Source organism: Salvelinus alpinus, chromosome 39 (genome assembly GCF_045679555.1).
Source record: "Salvelinus alpinus chromosome 39, SLU_Salpinus.1, whole genome shotgun sequence".
Taxonomy (NCBI): Eukaryota; Metazoa; Chordata; class Actinopteri; order Salmoniformes; family Salmonidae; genus Salvelinus; species Salvelinus alpinus.
This window is the reverse complement of record NC_092124.1, coordinates 6,893,265-6,908,650: the sequence shown is the minus strand read 5'-3', so window position 1 is coordinate 6,908,650 and position 15,386 is coordinate 6,893,265. Positions and strand designations below refer to the sequence as shown.

Here is a 15,386-nt window from a genome sequence, read left to right as displayed (position 1 = left end):
CAAACCACGTATGACACGCCCTCTTGGGGAAAGTTGAGAGAACTACATAATTCCCGCCAGCCAGACCCCCAATGAGACATGATGGGACCAACCGCTGCTTTGGTCCGTTGGGATTGGTGGCTGACTGGATATTTCCTGCTAAGAATACCCAAATATTGCTCACTTTTTAAGTTGCGTCCGATGTTAATTTTTATTCTACAATAACCTACCCTTCTCAAAATAATGTGTTTAATTTCTCTAAAGAACAAGACATACCTCCCACAGCATTGGAAAAAAACAACCATTGTGTCTGTGAACCAGTTTTATTAATTCTCAAGCAGAACATACATGATGGCCCTTTATTGCTGATAGCATTCCATTCTGATTACCCACATAACATTCTTACAACCAACCCACAACCAAGTACAACAGAATTATCAAGCATTGGTACCCTCTTCATTCTTAAACTGTTCTTAGCAAATTATGACTTTGACCAACCTTCTGGCAGTTCAGTGGGAAAACAACAGATTTCCCTTTTTATTCAGGTGATGGAAAAGCTAGCCCTCCAGTCAACACAGATTTTGTAATAGCTTTAGAAATCATGATTAAATAACTTTATATATATTTTTTTAAATATATAGCAAATCCTGATAGCGTTGTTGTTGAATTCCGGTTTAATGTCGAAGCATAACGTGTTAAGTAGTACTGATACACCCTGGTCGTCCTCCCCGTCCCCCAAAAAATGTAAATGAAATTCCTGAATGCATTTTATAACCATTATTACATCATACCTTATGATAATAAAAACACAATCAAAATCAGAGTTATTGCCATATAGTTTTGCGTGACTAAGAGAGGAAAAAATTATATTGTACATATTCACAACTTGACTTGACAAATGGCATGCAAAGACGTAAGGTACACAGAATTGGAATATAAAATGTAGTTTAGACCTACGCCATGACCGTATGGCTACACCCGGCTAGACATGACGACACAGTATATGGACATATATACGTACGTACGTGTGTGCAAACATTTTCACATAAACCTCATAGACAAAACCAAACATTACCCTAACATCATGATATGATTCTTCAAATTTCCTTTAAAGATAAAATATGGCTTATAGTGTTATTCTCTGATGTTTTTGTTTTTAGAAAGACGTATGATTATTTTTCATTTATCATTTTTTTCCAACCAACCTAAAACAGGTGAAGCGAGGAATGTTTTTTTATTTTAATTTCCGTTGCTAACTCTCTGCTGCAGGGGGGCAGAAAAGTAATCTAAAACTCTCACCTAGAAGGATACCGTAACAACCTAATGTCACTCCAACAAACGTTGTTGCTCGGCTACTTCTTCAGCATGTCTTGGAGAGGACCAGGGAGGTATTTCATGACCGTGTCCATGATGCTTTCCTCTTCGTCGTCATCGTCTCCGCAGCCCTTAGGCACGGACGACTTAGGACGGGTCAGACTGCCCTCTGCGGACTGCTCCATAGCAGCCTGGGCCTCAGCCTCAGCCTCCTCCCTCTTCTTAATTCCGTACTGGAAAAACATGATCATAGCTTTATAATAAAGATTACTATTATTGTGTCAGACTGCCCTCTGGAGAAAACAGATAGTAAAGTAACAGCGTTATAATAAAACATTGTCTCTTCTTCTTATGAACGCCACATTGTTAGGAGATGTGGTGGGGAGTGATACAGGAATTTATCTCCCTCTTTTAATGCAATAATAATGTAAAGAATAACAAAACATTTAAGCATTAGATCAGGAAATACAGGAAAGATAGTGGGGGTGGAGTTATATTAGAATGATGTACTTCATAATGGCATTAACAATAATTTGGCAACAAAAACATTGGGCGCGTTCGAGCGAATAACTTTTGTTACGTCGGTGATCGTCCTTCATCACTGCCTTTCAAGGTGTGTTGCATTATGGTTATGAAAATTGCCTGACTTGCGACTAGATGTCGATTGCATGGCCTTTACAAAAATCATGTGATCAAAGGCAGTGGCATGTATTCATGGATGCCAAGGGAAGGCAGGCGTCCCCAAATATTTGACCAATAAAAAAATACAATTATAAAATAATTTGTTTTTTGTCTCTCTGTGTTTTCATAATTTTCTGTCAATTCGCAAGTTGCTGAATCTCACCGGAGAAATCAACCGAGTGAGGGAAACAGCGCCCCTCTGTCTCAGTATATGTATTCCATGTATCTGATACTGTCTGGACCAAAAGAGTATAACATGTTGTCGCCATAGCATTTTAATGATTGATGCCAGCAAGCATTTGGCCACCCTTGATAAAACAATTATAAAATATTTAGCCAATCAGCGTTGACCTGAGCTCAACTGTGGATTGTCCTGGTGCAGCAAAACGCCCCACAAGGGAGGCCAGTTTGGATTTGGCTTCAGACCAATCAAAAAACATAATTTTCAGAAAAACGTGTCTGTTTCTGGTCTGCTTGTGTTGATGTCCTGCAGTAGCTAGCTTGCTAAATCGGCCCTTTCCTAAGCCATGGATGGAAATGGGGATTTTGACTTGTGGTTTTGACTTAATTCTTTATACAGGCCAATGACTATGACGGCGATTCAGATCTAACCATAAATGAATGTTGTACCACTGGCCTGAGACTATTGAAGTTCAATATGTAGCCTAGATGTAGCCTAGTAGGCTCATGTTAACTAGCTAGCTAACTTAGCTGGTTCATTATTGGCCATACGAGGAAGTCAGGCTAGCAAGCATTTTAGCGAGGTAGCCTATGACAACAAAAACTAAAAGTGTACTGCATGATAGAGCCATAGACTGTTTTGCCAACATGAAAGAGAGGAGGATGGCATTGGTGTTCAACTAATCTACAAGTAGGGTGAGTAATAAAAAAAAAACGTTTTTTACTTGTGCACGCACACACAGACACACACACAGAAATCAGTACCATGGACAGCCACATGATGTTTAAATGTTTAAGTTGAAATGGTGCTGGAAAAGCAGTGCTCCTTTTGTCTTTGTGCTGACCTGCGGTAACTATGGTTCTAAATCAGTAGTTGTTTAGTAAACCGTTCAAACATGAACTTGCTTGACCACGCTGCAGGTGATAACCGTTTGTATGTAATATATATATTCTATATTTGCTTTGTGGACTTCACCGGACAGATGTTGCCTTCTGTTTTTTTGATGAAACAAACGTATGTGTAGTTGAATTTATTCCGCCACTGTGTGACTTGTCTTTTTGTTGTCACATCCTTATTGTATATCACGGTGGCGTATGATCGAATGTGTTCTAGAGCAAACAACGCAATTATCACAACATCTGTTGTAATATGGGTTTTTTACCGGCTTGGCTTCCTCAGTGATTTTACCCACGCACCCCTACTGATCAAAGGTCATGCAGTTTTTTTTATAAAGTCGCCTTCTCACCAACTGCACCATGCAGCCATCACCTGCTTTGTGGGAGGAACTATTTGTCACTATTTGTTTGTTTTTATTTGACCCACGTGAACGTGAACAAAAATTGGACTGAAACCGGAACAAACTTTGCCAGGATTCTAAAGCAACAGGGGATACAAAGGAAAGTGATATTTGAGACCTCTCGCTAACCAATTAATTGTACAAACATTATGTTTTCAGTTTGTGAGTGTGTGATATGGGGGTATAGAAAAGTTTATTTGGACATTTATACAGAATTTTTTAAATAAAAAATACCAACAATGTTGACACTGCAACGTTGATCTGTGCCTTGCGGTTGGGAAAACCACTACAGTGTACGACTTTTGGGCTGTCGCAGGTGCACCTCCCTCGACTTCACTCGCCGACTTTTGTCTACAGTTCGGCTTCGTTAGGCTTCCCGCTCGAACACACCCATTCTGTTCTAATGCTGTAATGCTGCTGCACATTACTGGGGTCTGTGACCTCGATGCTGATTGCATGTTAGCTGTAATTCAATCAAAATCACTGACTGGAACGGGCCTCTGGGGTTAGACCAAAATAACATTCTTTGTGCACTCACTGTGCTAGGAGAATGCATGGCATGTCATCTTTTGGAACAAAAAAAAACTCAAAATGGAAAAGATGTATTAAAACTCGCCCTCTTGCTGCACAAGAAGAATGTTGTTTTTGGACATCTTCTGCAAATCCCCCGAAGGTTTTTGAATGAACTACTGGGAGGGAAGTGCAGGCTTTCGTTCCAACCTTGCAGTAACACACCTGATTCAGCTAGTCAAGGTCCAGACTGAGGACCTTGATTATTTGATTTAGGTGTATTATTGCACAGAACTGCACACCCTGAGGAATCCTGGATAAGGGCTATTCCAGGGCTATATACTACAGAAAATTGGGATAGGATTCAATACCAAATGTGCTGTGAGCCATTGTTGCACAGTAGACCTACGTAATAGCATGTTACAAAAATCTATTTTCTAACTTAAATAACAGAAACCTGGAGATGTGATGTCACCCACTCTGTTAGAAGTAAGAGAGCGTTTTGTGCATGTGTGGTGCGTGTGTGTGACAGAGAGAGTGAAAACACAAATCTGTGCTAATTAATTCATCTCTCAGAACAGAAACCCAACTCTTCTTCCTCTGACATATTGTACACAGCTGTTACTAGCGCCTTTGTGCTTTTGGGATATTTTTAGGATCTGTCCAAAAAAATATATATATATTCCTTCCAAAAACAGAGCTGTTACAACTCTTCTCCTCTGCCTCTACTAGTCTCTTATAAATATATCTTTATTAGTGTTTTATTACACTGTTAGGGGGAAAAAAGTGCTATCTAGAACCTTACAGGTTTCTTCGGCTGTCCCCATGGGAGAACACTTTTAAAGAACCCCTTTTGGTTTCAGGTAGAACGCTTTAGGCTCTAGGTAGAACCCTTTTGAGTTCCATGTAGAACCCTTTCCACGGATGGTTCTACATGGAACCCAAAATAGTTCTGCGTGGAACCAAAAAGGGTTCTCCTATTTTTATTTTATTTAACCTTTATTTAACTAGGCAAGTCAGTTATGAACAAATGATAGCCTAGGAACAGTGGGTTAACTGCCTTGTTCAGGGGCAGAATGACAGATTTTTACCTTGGCAGCTCGGGGATTCAATCTACCAATCTTTCGGTTACTGGCCCAACACTCTAACCACTAGGCTACCTGCTGCCCCAATGGGGACAACCAAAGAACCCTTTTGGAACCCTTTTTCTAAGAGTGTAGGCCAGTGCTACCAAGCTGACATCAACCTTGATATTATAGTCCGTTGAGAGAGCGACCTTGAGGATGAGGGAAAGGAGAGAGAGGTTAGATGGGGAAGGATGGAGGATACGGGGGAGGGGGCTGGAAGGCAGAGGTCATCCTGTCTTTGGCTGCCTCTGCCGTTCTGCTTTTCAGAGTCTCTATTCCCTAGCTGTTATCTTCCTGCACTGTGGTGGCTAGTGGTTACATAGCAACCCCCACTAGCAACCATGCAGCAGCAGTGCATCAGGCAGCTGAAGAGGAGCACCGCTTTAAACACGGGTAACATGGGAAATGTAGTCCTTCCGGTAGCCTGATATGAGTTAAATCATTTTACAATAGTTTCCCTTTTCTTTAGTTTAAAACTGACCTTTAATTTTCGCCTAGCACCTTGAGTGAGCCGCGTCGTGTATGCCATTTTTTTTTAAAAGTAAAAACAAATCTGTGCTAAACTTCCAACAAATGGGGGGCCATGCCATGAAAAGGGAAAATGGTTTTGTTGTTGTCAAGCGAATGCTGTCAAGCGAGTGAACAGCGGCCTCGACTGCAGCTCCATTAGCTGACCCCTGCTATCACTGGGGCCTCTGCCAGTGTGGAAACAGGATAGCTAGCAGCTCTATACTATCAGGCCAAACTCACTTTCACTTCCTTACAGTAATTCAAATGTTTCTTTTGTTAGTGTATTTAGGCTGTTTGAAAAGGTTTGAAACCTAAGCAACCTGCCTAAAAGTACAATAAGGCAACATAGCTACTTTACTAGGTCAAAGCTGTGTGTTGGAGCATCTTGATAGAGTATGGGTGAAGTAGGCCTTGTGAAATTCCTTTCTTTTTCAGCTTCAGATCTGCCTACTTCTCACTAAAAAATTGTTGTTTGTTTTTAGTAAGAACTAGGGCCCGGGAGTTTTTCCAGCTCCGGTCAAGAGGTAAAGAAAAAACTCAGGGCCCAACATGAACTAAAATTGCCAGCTGATAGAAAGGTAGTGTGTATAACTGTTCATCGTCACATTTATTATTTAGTTTACCTTGTCTCTGATGCCTTGTCGCATTGATTCCCTCTCCACTTCCATCTTTGCATATTTGTCTTTCCTCTCCTCCTCCTGCTGCCTCAGAGCCTCTTGTCTTTCTTCCTCTTTCTTCTCTGCATCGGGGTCGGGCTCTTCCTTGTCTCCTCCCATCATCTTGCCCACATCAGGTGGCCCTCCTGGGTAACACAGAGACAAAGGGCTTGTTCGACATTGCAGCCGACAGTGCAGGCGACTCCCGACTGACTGATCTACAAATCACCTTGCACCATAAATAACTACTCATTATTATTTGTAGATCAGTCAGTCAGTCACCATTTACCCACAACGCATCATGGATTTGATGCTCTCGGACACGGCCATTGGCAACTGTCAGACAGGGCTGCTTACTTACTTTTAACTTAGACTGTCATATTGTAGGGTAGGCCCAAACAGACCACATTTACATACATTTTAGTCACAGACACATTATCCAGAGCAACTTTCAATCGACTTCCAGCGCCTTACAATCAGTGAAGTAGTCACTTTAGAGTTTTTTTTTTAGATCACTGTGACAAGGACGAGGTAGCACTCTTGTCATTTTTGTCAGTACAGAATATGTAACAAGATGAACTGTTTCGGTGTTCCTCATACAATGAGAAACTAAATCGTGTTCTCATGTGGAGCCATCCATTCGTAACACAAGTTTCAGTCGCACGTTTCAATGCAGAGAAATGCTGAATGTCAGGAAAAATGTTATGTCACAGTCGCAAGCATTCTGCCAAATGAGCAGAACTGTTACAGTCCGAGGTATTGCCCGACTGTGCCTCACGACTGCATGCTTGGTCATGCGAGAGAGGGAGGGGGAGAGAAAGAGAGAGAGATAGAAAGAGGGGATTCCAGGAGACTGTTGTGCCCCTGGAGTGAGCTGCTAGTCTGTTTTTTTCTTTTTCTTGCTCATCAGCATAAAAACGAACTGCAGCAAAACGGAGAGCAACAGAGATACAGAGAGAGAGAAAAGGGAGACCGCTGCTCCTGTAGCCGGTCGGTGGGTCAGGGCTTATAGAGCTGACTGAAAATCTACATTCTCTCTCTGATCAGATAGAATCCAGGTTATATAGCACGGTGTCACCAAACTGAACACCATACAATCACTGGGGAGCACATTCAGCAGAGTGTTCAGTCTGGTTTAACCAGGCTATATCCAGTCCAGGTTAGTTTCAGCAGTTTCAAAAACAGCTGTGCTTAGTAATAGGTAGCATCAACAGCCCCCCTCTCTGTCTCTGTCTCAGTCTCTCTCTCTCTCTCTCGCTCTCTCTCTCTCTGTCTTTGTCTCTGTCTCTGTCTCTGTCTCTGTCTCTGTCTCTGTCTCTGTCTCTCTCTCTCTCTCTCTCTCTCTCTCTCTCTCTCTCTCTCTCTCTCTCTCTATCTATCTATCTATCTATCTATCTATCTATCTATCTATCTATCTATCTATCTATCTATCTATCTATCTATCTATCTATCTATCTATCTCTCTCTCTCTCTCTCTCTCTCTCTCTCTCTCTCTCTCTCTCTCTTCCTCTCTCTGTCTCTATCTCTCTCTCTCCCTCTCTCTGTCTCAGTCTCTCTCTATCTCTCTCTCTCTCTCTCTCTCTCTCTCTGTCTCAGTCTCTCTCTCTCTCCCTCTCCCTCTCTCTGTCTCAGTCTCTCTCTCTCTCTCTCCCCCTCTCTCTGTCTCAGTCTCTCTCTCTGTCTCTCTCTGTCTGTCTCTCTCTGTCTCTCTCTCTGAGTTTGTATTGTGAGTTGATATGGGCAATAGTTATAAATAGCCAGAGCTGGTTCTTGGTGGCGTGTTCTGATGATGACTGCAGTGTGCGTTTTCTGTTTCATTGCACGTCATGTGCTTTGAAGAGGAAGGAGTGTTTTATGCCGTCGTGGGGCACATTAGATTAAGGATTAAAGAGGGCCCTTTATATGAAACTGTGTAACTATGCATCATCTCATAAACCGTCTTGCTCGCCCTCCTCCTCCTCCTCCTCTTTGTCGTCCTCCTCCTCTCCGTCATCCCACTCCTCGGCTTTTACAGTTCTACTGTCTCTACCGTTTTGACATTGGTAGGGTAGAATTCCTTATTTATAGATTCTGGGCTGTGCACTGAAGGAACTCAAGGTCACACACTCACTAAGGAAAATGATTAGCTTTGCAGTACAGAGGGAGGGAGTCGGGGAGATACAGGAAGCAGTGAGTGCACCCTCTCGCTGATGCAATCTCATCTAAGTGTTTTCGAATAATGAGATTAGCTTCGACTTTCATGTCAATTATCGAGCTAGAAGAGCATCTGAAGATGCCTCCGTTCTATTTTCTGTTGAGGAAAGATAAATAGTTGCCCCTCGGCAGTGCAGTACCCTTCACGAGCAGGATAGATTCCTTGCAGGCTCAATAAAACTGTAGGTTTTCTTGGAGGTGAGAAATATGGCTGATTCTCCCCTAGGCTCAGTTGAAGTCTAGGTGGACTGAAGCCCCACCGTTATACTGGATCTTACAACTATCAGATCTGGTCCCTTCAGATCGGCAGACGCCAAAGGGAAATAGGCGTGCTAGAGGAAAGGAGGTTGTTTTCAGATTGGCTGTTAGTCTTTTATAGTCTTGTGTGTGAATGTTCCTTTTTTCCCTTTCCATTCCAGTGTTTCCCATTAGGCTCCACTATGTGGTTGCGTGTTGTGGGGTTCATTTGAAGGACTAGGTCTCGGTCAAGTTCAGATCCTCCTCAGATGAATCTTGAGCTGCTGCCTTGGTCATGATGACACACTGGGTCTCGGTCTGATCAGGTTTCTGTCAATCAGCAATGAGACACACCTTGGCCTAGATTCCATTGAGTGTATGTCTGGTATCATAAAATAGCTTGCACATCCAGTTTCGGCATTCACGGCCTGTATTCACAAAACGTCTCAGAGTAGGAGTGCTGATCTATGAACAGATCCACCCTCTTATCCATTATTATTTCAAAAGCCAAACGGATCCTAGATCGATCAGCGTTCGGTCCCAGGTAATCGGAAGAGGAGTGTAACACGGAGGAGAGTTGTACTAACATGTGTATGAGTCATATGCCATAACAGCAATCTGAAGAGGCTGGTCAATAAGGCTGGTCCCCCCCCCCCCCCCCTCAAATCAGGCCCTGAGCCAAAAGATGACATCACCTAACCATTCCACTGAAAAAGGCTACATAGCCTGCATCCCGATTTCCTACCCTTCCACTCATGCGTCCCGTCATTGATTTTACAATGCTGGAAACTCCCTCCAGCCAAAGCACATCAATCCATGACGGGAAGGGTGCAAGTGCACACTGCAAGCAGCAGTAGACTGGGGATGCGTCTGAAATGGTTGCCTATTACCATATGGTCCTGGTCAAAAGTAGGGCACTATGTGTAGAGAATAGGGTGCCATTTGGGAAACACATTTGGGTGATGGAGCCGTCAGTGAGTGTGGTGGATTCTGACAGGCCTCTGTCACCAGCTACCTGGAGCTTGATTGTCCGTGTGAAATTGTTTTTTTCTGTCAGGTGACATAGACATCATGCAGGGACGTATAAGAGTTCAGATACATGGAAATCAGAGATGAGATTTGTGGATAAATGTGTGATATATATATATATTTAAAACGTGATAATAATTAGTTGTTGATTATGTTATGTTTATCAAGTTTTTTTTAATGATTATTTATTGACTGGCATATTTAATTCCTTGATGTATCTGTTGAGAAGTCCATCCCTTATGCCTTACTGTCATCACTGTACCTGCATTCAGGCTCTGTTGTTTAAGTGGACTACAGTGGACAAATTACTGAAAGTTATTTGTTTAAATGTGTTGGCTGACAATCAACATTATATTTGTGACAAGTATCTCAAAGTTAACTGTAAGAAAAAATCATTTAGTTAAGCCTGAATTAGTTAAATTAATACAAAAATATTTGGTTGATATTCAAATAGATAACAGGCTAGATTATATGAGTGTAAAGTAGAATAGAGTGTAGCTGTGTGCATCTACAATCAAACACTTTAAATGCTGGTATGTGAAAAGGGGCAATGCTGCTGTTTGTTTAGGGATTCTTATCATGGAGACTGGAGAGAGCACGGGGCTATGCAGAAGTTGGTGGTTGGTCCTGCATTTCAATGAGAAATGTAGGCTACCTCTCGCAATCTCGACTCCCACACACCATTTCTATAGGCTGCTCAGCCAGTGCAGCAGAAGCCCCTAACAATGCAGAAGACCCCAGCAAATATGATGAAAAAGTACCACAGATGTACAGTATTATATTTGTCAAGACTAGGTGTTCACTTATCAAGTTTGACCTTTAACATTTTTTCTAATATAGTCTACATCGGGTTTGTCCATAATGATAAAGGGACAACGTTATGTTATGGATATAGCTTATATATATAACTATATACCTATTCATTAACTTAGAAATAATTCACAGAATGGAAAGAATGGCACATGTAATGTCCTTTCCCATCCCATGTACAGTATATGCTGCATTGCCTTTGAGTGTCCTACACGACCCTGGTAATGGTGCAACACATTAATCAACTCACCTCCCATTGCTGCCTTCATTACAAAATTCATGATGATGCTTTTAAGTCTTGCCTCCCCTCAGATTCACAGTTTCACTTCAGACAGGACAGATGCCGCCCAGGTGCCAGGAGAAAGAAACCTTAGAAATGAAGACAGTAGAGGTTCAGTGGTTATATTGACCCATAACTCACTTTCTCCATCAATGACTGTGTGTCTCTGCTCCCTCCTTTTAGTTTGCAAATTGAATGGTGTGATTTACAAACAAGATGCGTTGTTGGCTACACCTCCTCCGGGTAGTGCTAACCTCAAATGTATAGCCCACTCTATTTTATGAATTTATTCTGACGGGGTGGATTCCACGGAGATAGCCCCGTGAAGGACAGAAAAAGGTCAATTTAGAGCGGTTTTCTTGGGGCATATTTTGTAAAAAGGCTATAAATTGACGGCACTGGTGTCGTAAATAACCGGCCCAACGTTGGTATAACGTAGCCTAGTACATTGCATGGGGCCAAGCTTTCCTGTACTGTACATCAAATGGGAAGAAGCAGCCTCATGTAAGCATAGGCTACCAGACAAGATATAGCACCCCAATGCCGATAACAGCGTTCATTTGATCAGGGAAATATATAAGGCTAATCAATTCCTCGAGCCCATAATCCGCGTTCAATGTCAAACTTTCAATTGTCCGGATTCAGTCATATGGTTTAAAACCCATATGCACGGTGAGTTGTAGCCTACGACGTCCCAAGTAGCCTAACCATAATCCCAATCATGGCTAATTTGATATGAATAGGGCCTACGATCACGTTTTTTAAATTTTTATATTCCCCTTTATTCGGGACACATAACCTTGTCTGAACCCAAACACAGCTACAAAAGCAACGGCAAAAATCACTTCCTTTCTCGGGCACGGAGCGATTTCAGCACCATTTTTGGGGGGACAGCTCCCAATTCGTCCCACAACGTCAACATATCTTGTGTCTTGCGACCGGGACATGCGATTACCTTTCCGAGCGCCTTGGATCTCTCAAAATAGCAACGTTATCCTGGCAAAATATGGAAGTTGTCGCGAAATAAAGAGGGTGTGGAGATCCTTAGATGCTCACTTTGAGCATCCCTGCTGTATTTCCACCTCCTTCCTGGCTTCTGCACAACGACTGCACGCGCGTCAGGGGAGGGAACTGCAGTTGCTGTCTGATGATGAGGAGAGGTGGGTAATCACATGGAGTTCGACCAACCTTCTCCCAAACGTCCCACGCCTTCACTGACAAAAACCTACTGCAAATACTGCCCGCCTTGCAACGTCTGCTGCCCCTATTACCCAAGAGTTGGCTACTAGGTTACACTGTTTGGCAAACCGCCACTTTGATACCCCAGATTAGCTATACATAAACTCTCTGATAAATATATCTTCAAAAGTCTGACCTAAATGTTTTCGCAAATAGGGTGAATGCACACTTCAGCTGACGTAGGCTTCTGTAGGTGTCTCACGTCATGCACCATTTCGTTAGCTCGTTAATTCATTGGAATGGATATGTTGATTTATTTAAAGATGGTTGCAAGATGTTTAGTCAGCGTTATAGTCTATATAGTTCGGTACTGCGCCGAGGTAAAATGTGTTTTATATCGGATAATAATTGATTGGATTTATAAAGTGCTGTTCTACCAACTGAGGTACTCGCAGCGCTTTACACTGTAGGGGGAAACTCACCTCATCCACCACCTATGTGTACCACCCGTCTGGGTGATGCACGGGGACTTTTTCTTTGTGCCAGAACGCTCACCACACATCAGCTAGAGGTGAGGAGTGATATATGCCAATTAGGAATGAGGGGGATAATTAGGTGGCCATGATGGAATGGGGCCAGGTTGGGAATTTAGCCATGGCACCGGGTTATCACCCCTCTTACAATAAATGCTATGGGATTTTTAATGTCCCACCCAAAAGACGGCATCCTATGCAGGACAATGTCCCTGTCACTGCGGCATTGAGATCTCCTCAGACCAGAGGGAAGTCTGGCCCTCCAACACAACATCCCTGGGCCGACCAGGACAGGTCCTGCTTAGCTTCAGAGGCAAGCTAGCATTGGGGATGCAGGGTGGTACGCTGCTGGTTGTTCGATTATCATAGCACGATTTGTTTAAGAGATTTGAAGATTCAAATCCGAAATTGAATATATATATATTTTTAAATCAACAACAAAAAAAGCGTGGATTGTTCTCCATTCACCCCTGATTCAGAATATACAATTTTCATAGTCATGGCATGTTTGGTTCAATAGCTATTGTCGAGGTAAAACAAAACAATGTCCGCCGAATATCTAATATAAAACGGAATATAAAACAAGCTCCTTTTCTTGTCAAGAATCCAATTACCCCGACAAAATGGTAATTTCAATGAATTTTCCTCCGGTCACTGTGACTGTGCAAACCTGCATGAAAACAACGCTATTTGAGAACAATAAGAATTTGTTATAGGCTTAAACCACTGTCAAATGTAGGGAATGGATAGAAGTTGAAAAAAAAAAATGTTTCATTTATATTCCCCACCAGGCTCCAAAGATGCTCAGAACACTGTTTAACATTTCATAAACCATTTCTTCACCTTACCTTTATCTTAGTCTTATCGGAAACTGAAGAAGTGTTTCTTCTTTGTGATGATATACAGGGTGATATACAGGGTTTGGGTTTGGTACATTAATTCCACATTCCAAAAAGGATACACAGGGTCAACAAGCATGTTTTTAATTTCTAATGTCTGTTGTCGGTTATTTGAAACCATTCAGTTTATAAGTCAAGTGAGCATTAAAAAAAAAGCATGACATTTCAGTTGATGCATTGGTGCATCTCATTTAAATTACACAAATTGAGCTTAAGACAACCAGACAAGGTTACTAAACTTTTTATTTTACTTTTATTTTACCAGGTTATCCCATTTTCAATGGAGAACATGGACAGAAAAATCTACCAGAAAATAAGAACAATAAACAAAAAAGCTAAATTACCCTACAGAGAGAAGCAGGTCTCCAAAACACTGCACATGCCCAGAAGCTACTGTATGAATTAACTATTCATCTGCAGTCTCCTAGCTGCTCCCTCAATCCCTCTCTCACTCTCTCTCCCCCTCTTTCTTTCTCTCTTTTTCGATCTCTCTCTTTCTCACACACTTATCTCAGCCACTCCCCCTTCTCCCTCCCCCCTGCCCCACTGTCTCTCTTTTGCTCTCATCCTCACCCCATCTCTCGGTCTCTCCCCCTTTCTCCCTCCATCTCTTCAATCTCCCCCTCTTCACTTTTCCCTCCCTCCCTTCCTCCCTCCCTCTGAAATGACATTTGCATTATTTAACAGCCCCTGCAAGGGAGACTTCGTCTTGGCGTGCTTGACATGCTGCCTGCGCCCCACTGCCTAGTGCTAGTGCCTATATACCAAGCCCCACTGTGAGTCTTTGGAGCCAGGCAGCTATACTAATAACTGACTGCAGTAGAGGGTTACAAGAAGGGCTGCCATAGAATCCATTCATTCCTCAAAACACTGGGACTGTATCCAGTCGAAACACACTGACACAAACATCATTCTCTATATAGAACCCTTGTGTGCTGTAAAAATGACATCACTCCATTACGGAACTCACACCAAAGAGGAGGATTCTGGGAGTTCCATTGAGCTGTATTGGAGAACGTTGGAGGAGAGGAAGATATTGAACCATTTCACTATTTGACTGCTAACACAGTGGTTGGCAATGTGAGAAATGTTGCTTTTAGTCATGTGTAAAAAGCTTTGATTATCAGGAAAGGATATTTGACATTGTGGAAAAATGTTTTGGGGGCCTGTAGTGTTTTCAATGTCATTACATTCTGAGAAATATGAATCAATTGTACATTTCACATTTACATTTTAGTCATTTCGCAGATGCTCTTATCCAGAGCAACTTACAGTAGTGCATGCATACAATTTCATACTGTCACACTCCCTATGATATTCTTAGTCCAACTCCCCTCATCTGTGCGGAGCTGAAGGACACCTCTCTCTCTCTCTGTCTCTATTGTGCTTTTCCTGAAGTAGAGCAGGAGGAGGGGCACGTTTGCTTTGAAATTAGTGTCAATCAACTGCACTCTGTGGTCTCTGGAGTAGGTGTGACTGCCTGCCTGTCTGCCTAGCTGGACTTCCACCGCAATGCGTAAAGGGTTCACTCCCCAGCCAGGGCGGGTCCAGCTCGGCCGGACGTCCTGCAGCTATTGTGATGTTAAGAGCTTTGAGTGATCTCTCCCCACTGACTGGGCCCTGACTCTGCCTGGCTGGGGGAAGGAAACAGCCCAGACAACAGGGAGGGAGTTGGAAAGTGTCCAAAGTGCTGCATACGTTACAGAGAGCTGGAGATGTACTGCGGATTGCGTCCTGACGCCCGTTCCTAGACTACTCGGAGGCAGCTGGATCATTTTCTTAGCCCCCCCCCGTACTAAATTGCACCCCCACCCTCCTCTCTCTTTCACACACTACACACCCGCTTTCACACTGGGTTTTTAAGAGAAAGTGTTTGTTCATGACATTGGATGTGTGTTGCTCCTGAAGGGTTTTGGGTTCATCTAATTAGTGCAGCGAGGGATATTTGTCTGAAAGCCATGTTACCAAAAT

General features: G+C 42.7%; 1 protein-coding gene across 1 annotated transcript; it reads right to left on the bottom strand.

The window, feature by feature from the left end:
• Positions 1 to 283: 283 nt before the first annotated feature.
• On the bottom strand, positions 284 to 12,190 carry LOC139566716 (complexin-1-like). The gene is made up of 4 exons (XM_071387986.1): positions 11,760 to 12,190; positions 10,775 to 10,893; positions 6,223 to 6,401; positions 284 to 1,526 (listed from the first exon to the last, which is right to left on the bottom strand). The coding sequence occupies exons 2-4, from the start codon at positions 10,803 to 10,805 to the stop codon at positions 1,332 to 1,334; spliced, it is 405 nt and encodes a 134-aa protein (XP_071244087.1). The 5' UTR covers positions 10,806 to 10,893; positions 11,760 to 12,190; the 3' UTR covers positions 284 to 1,331.
• Between the last annotated feature and the right edge of the window lie 3,196 nt (positions 12,191 to 15,386).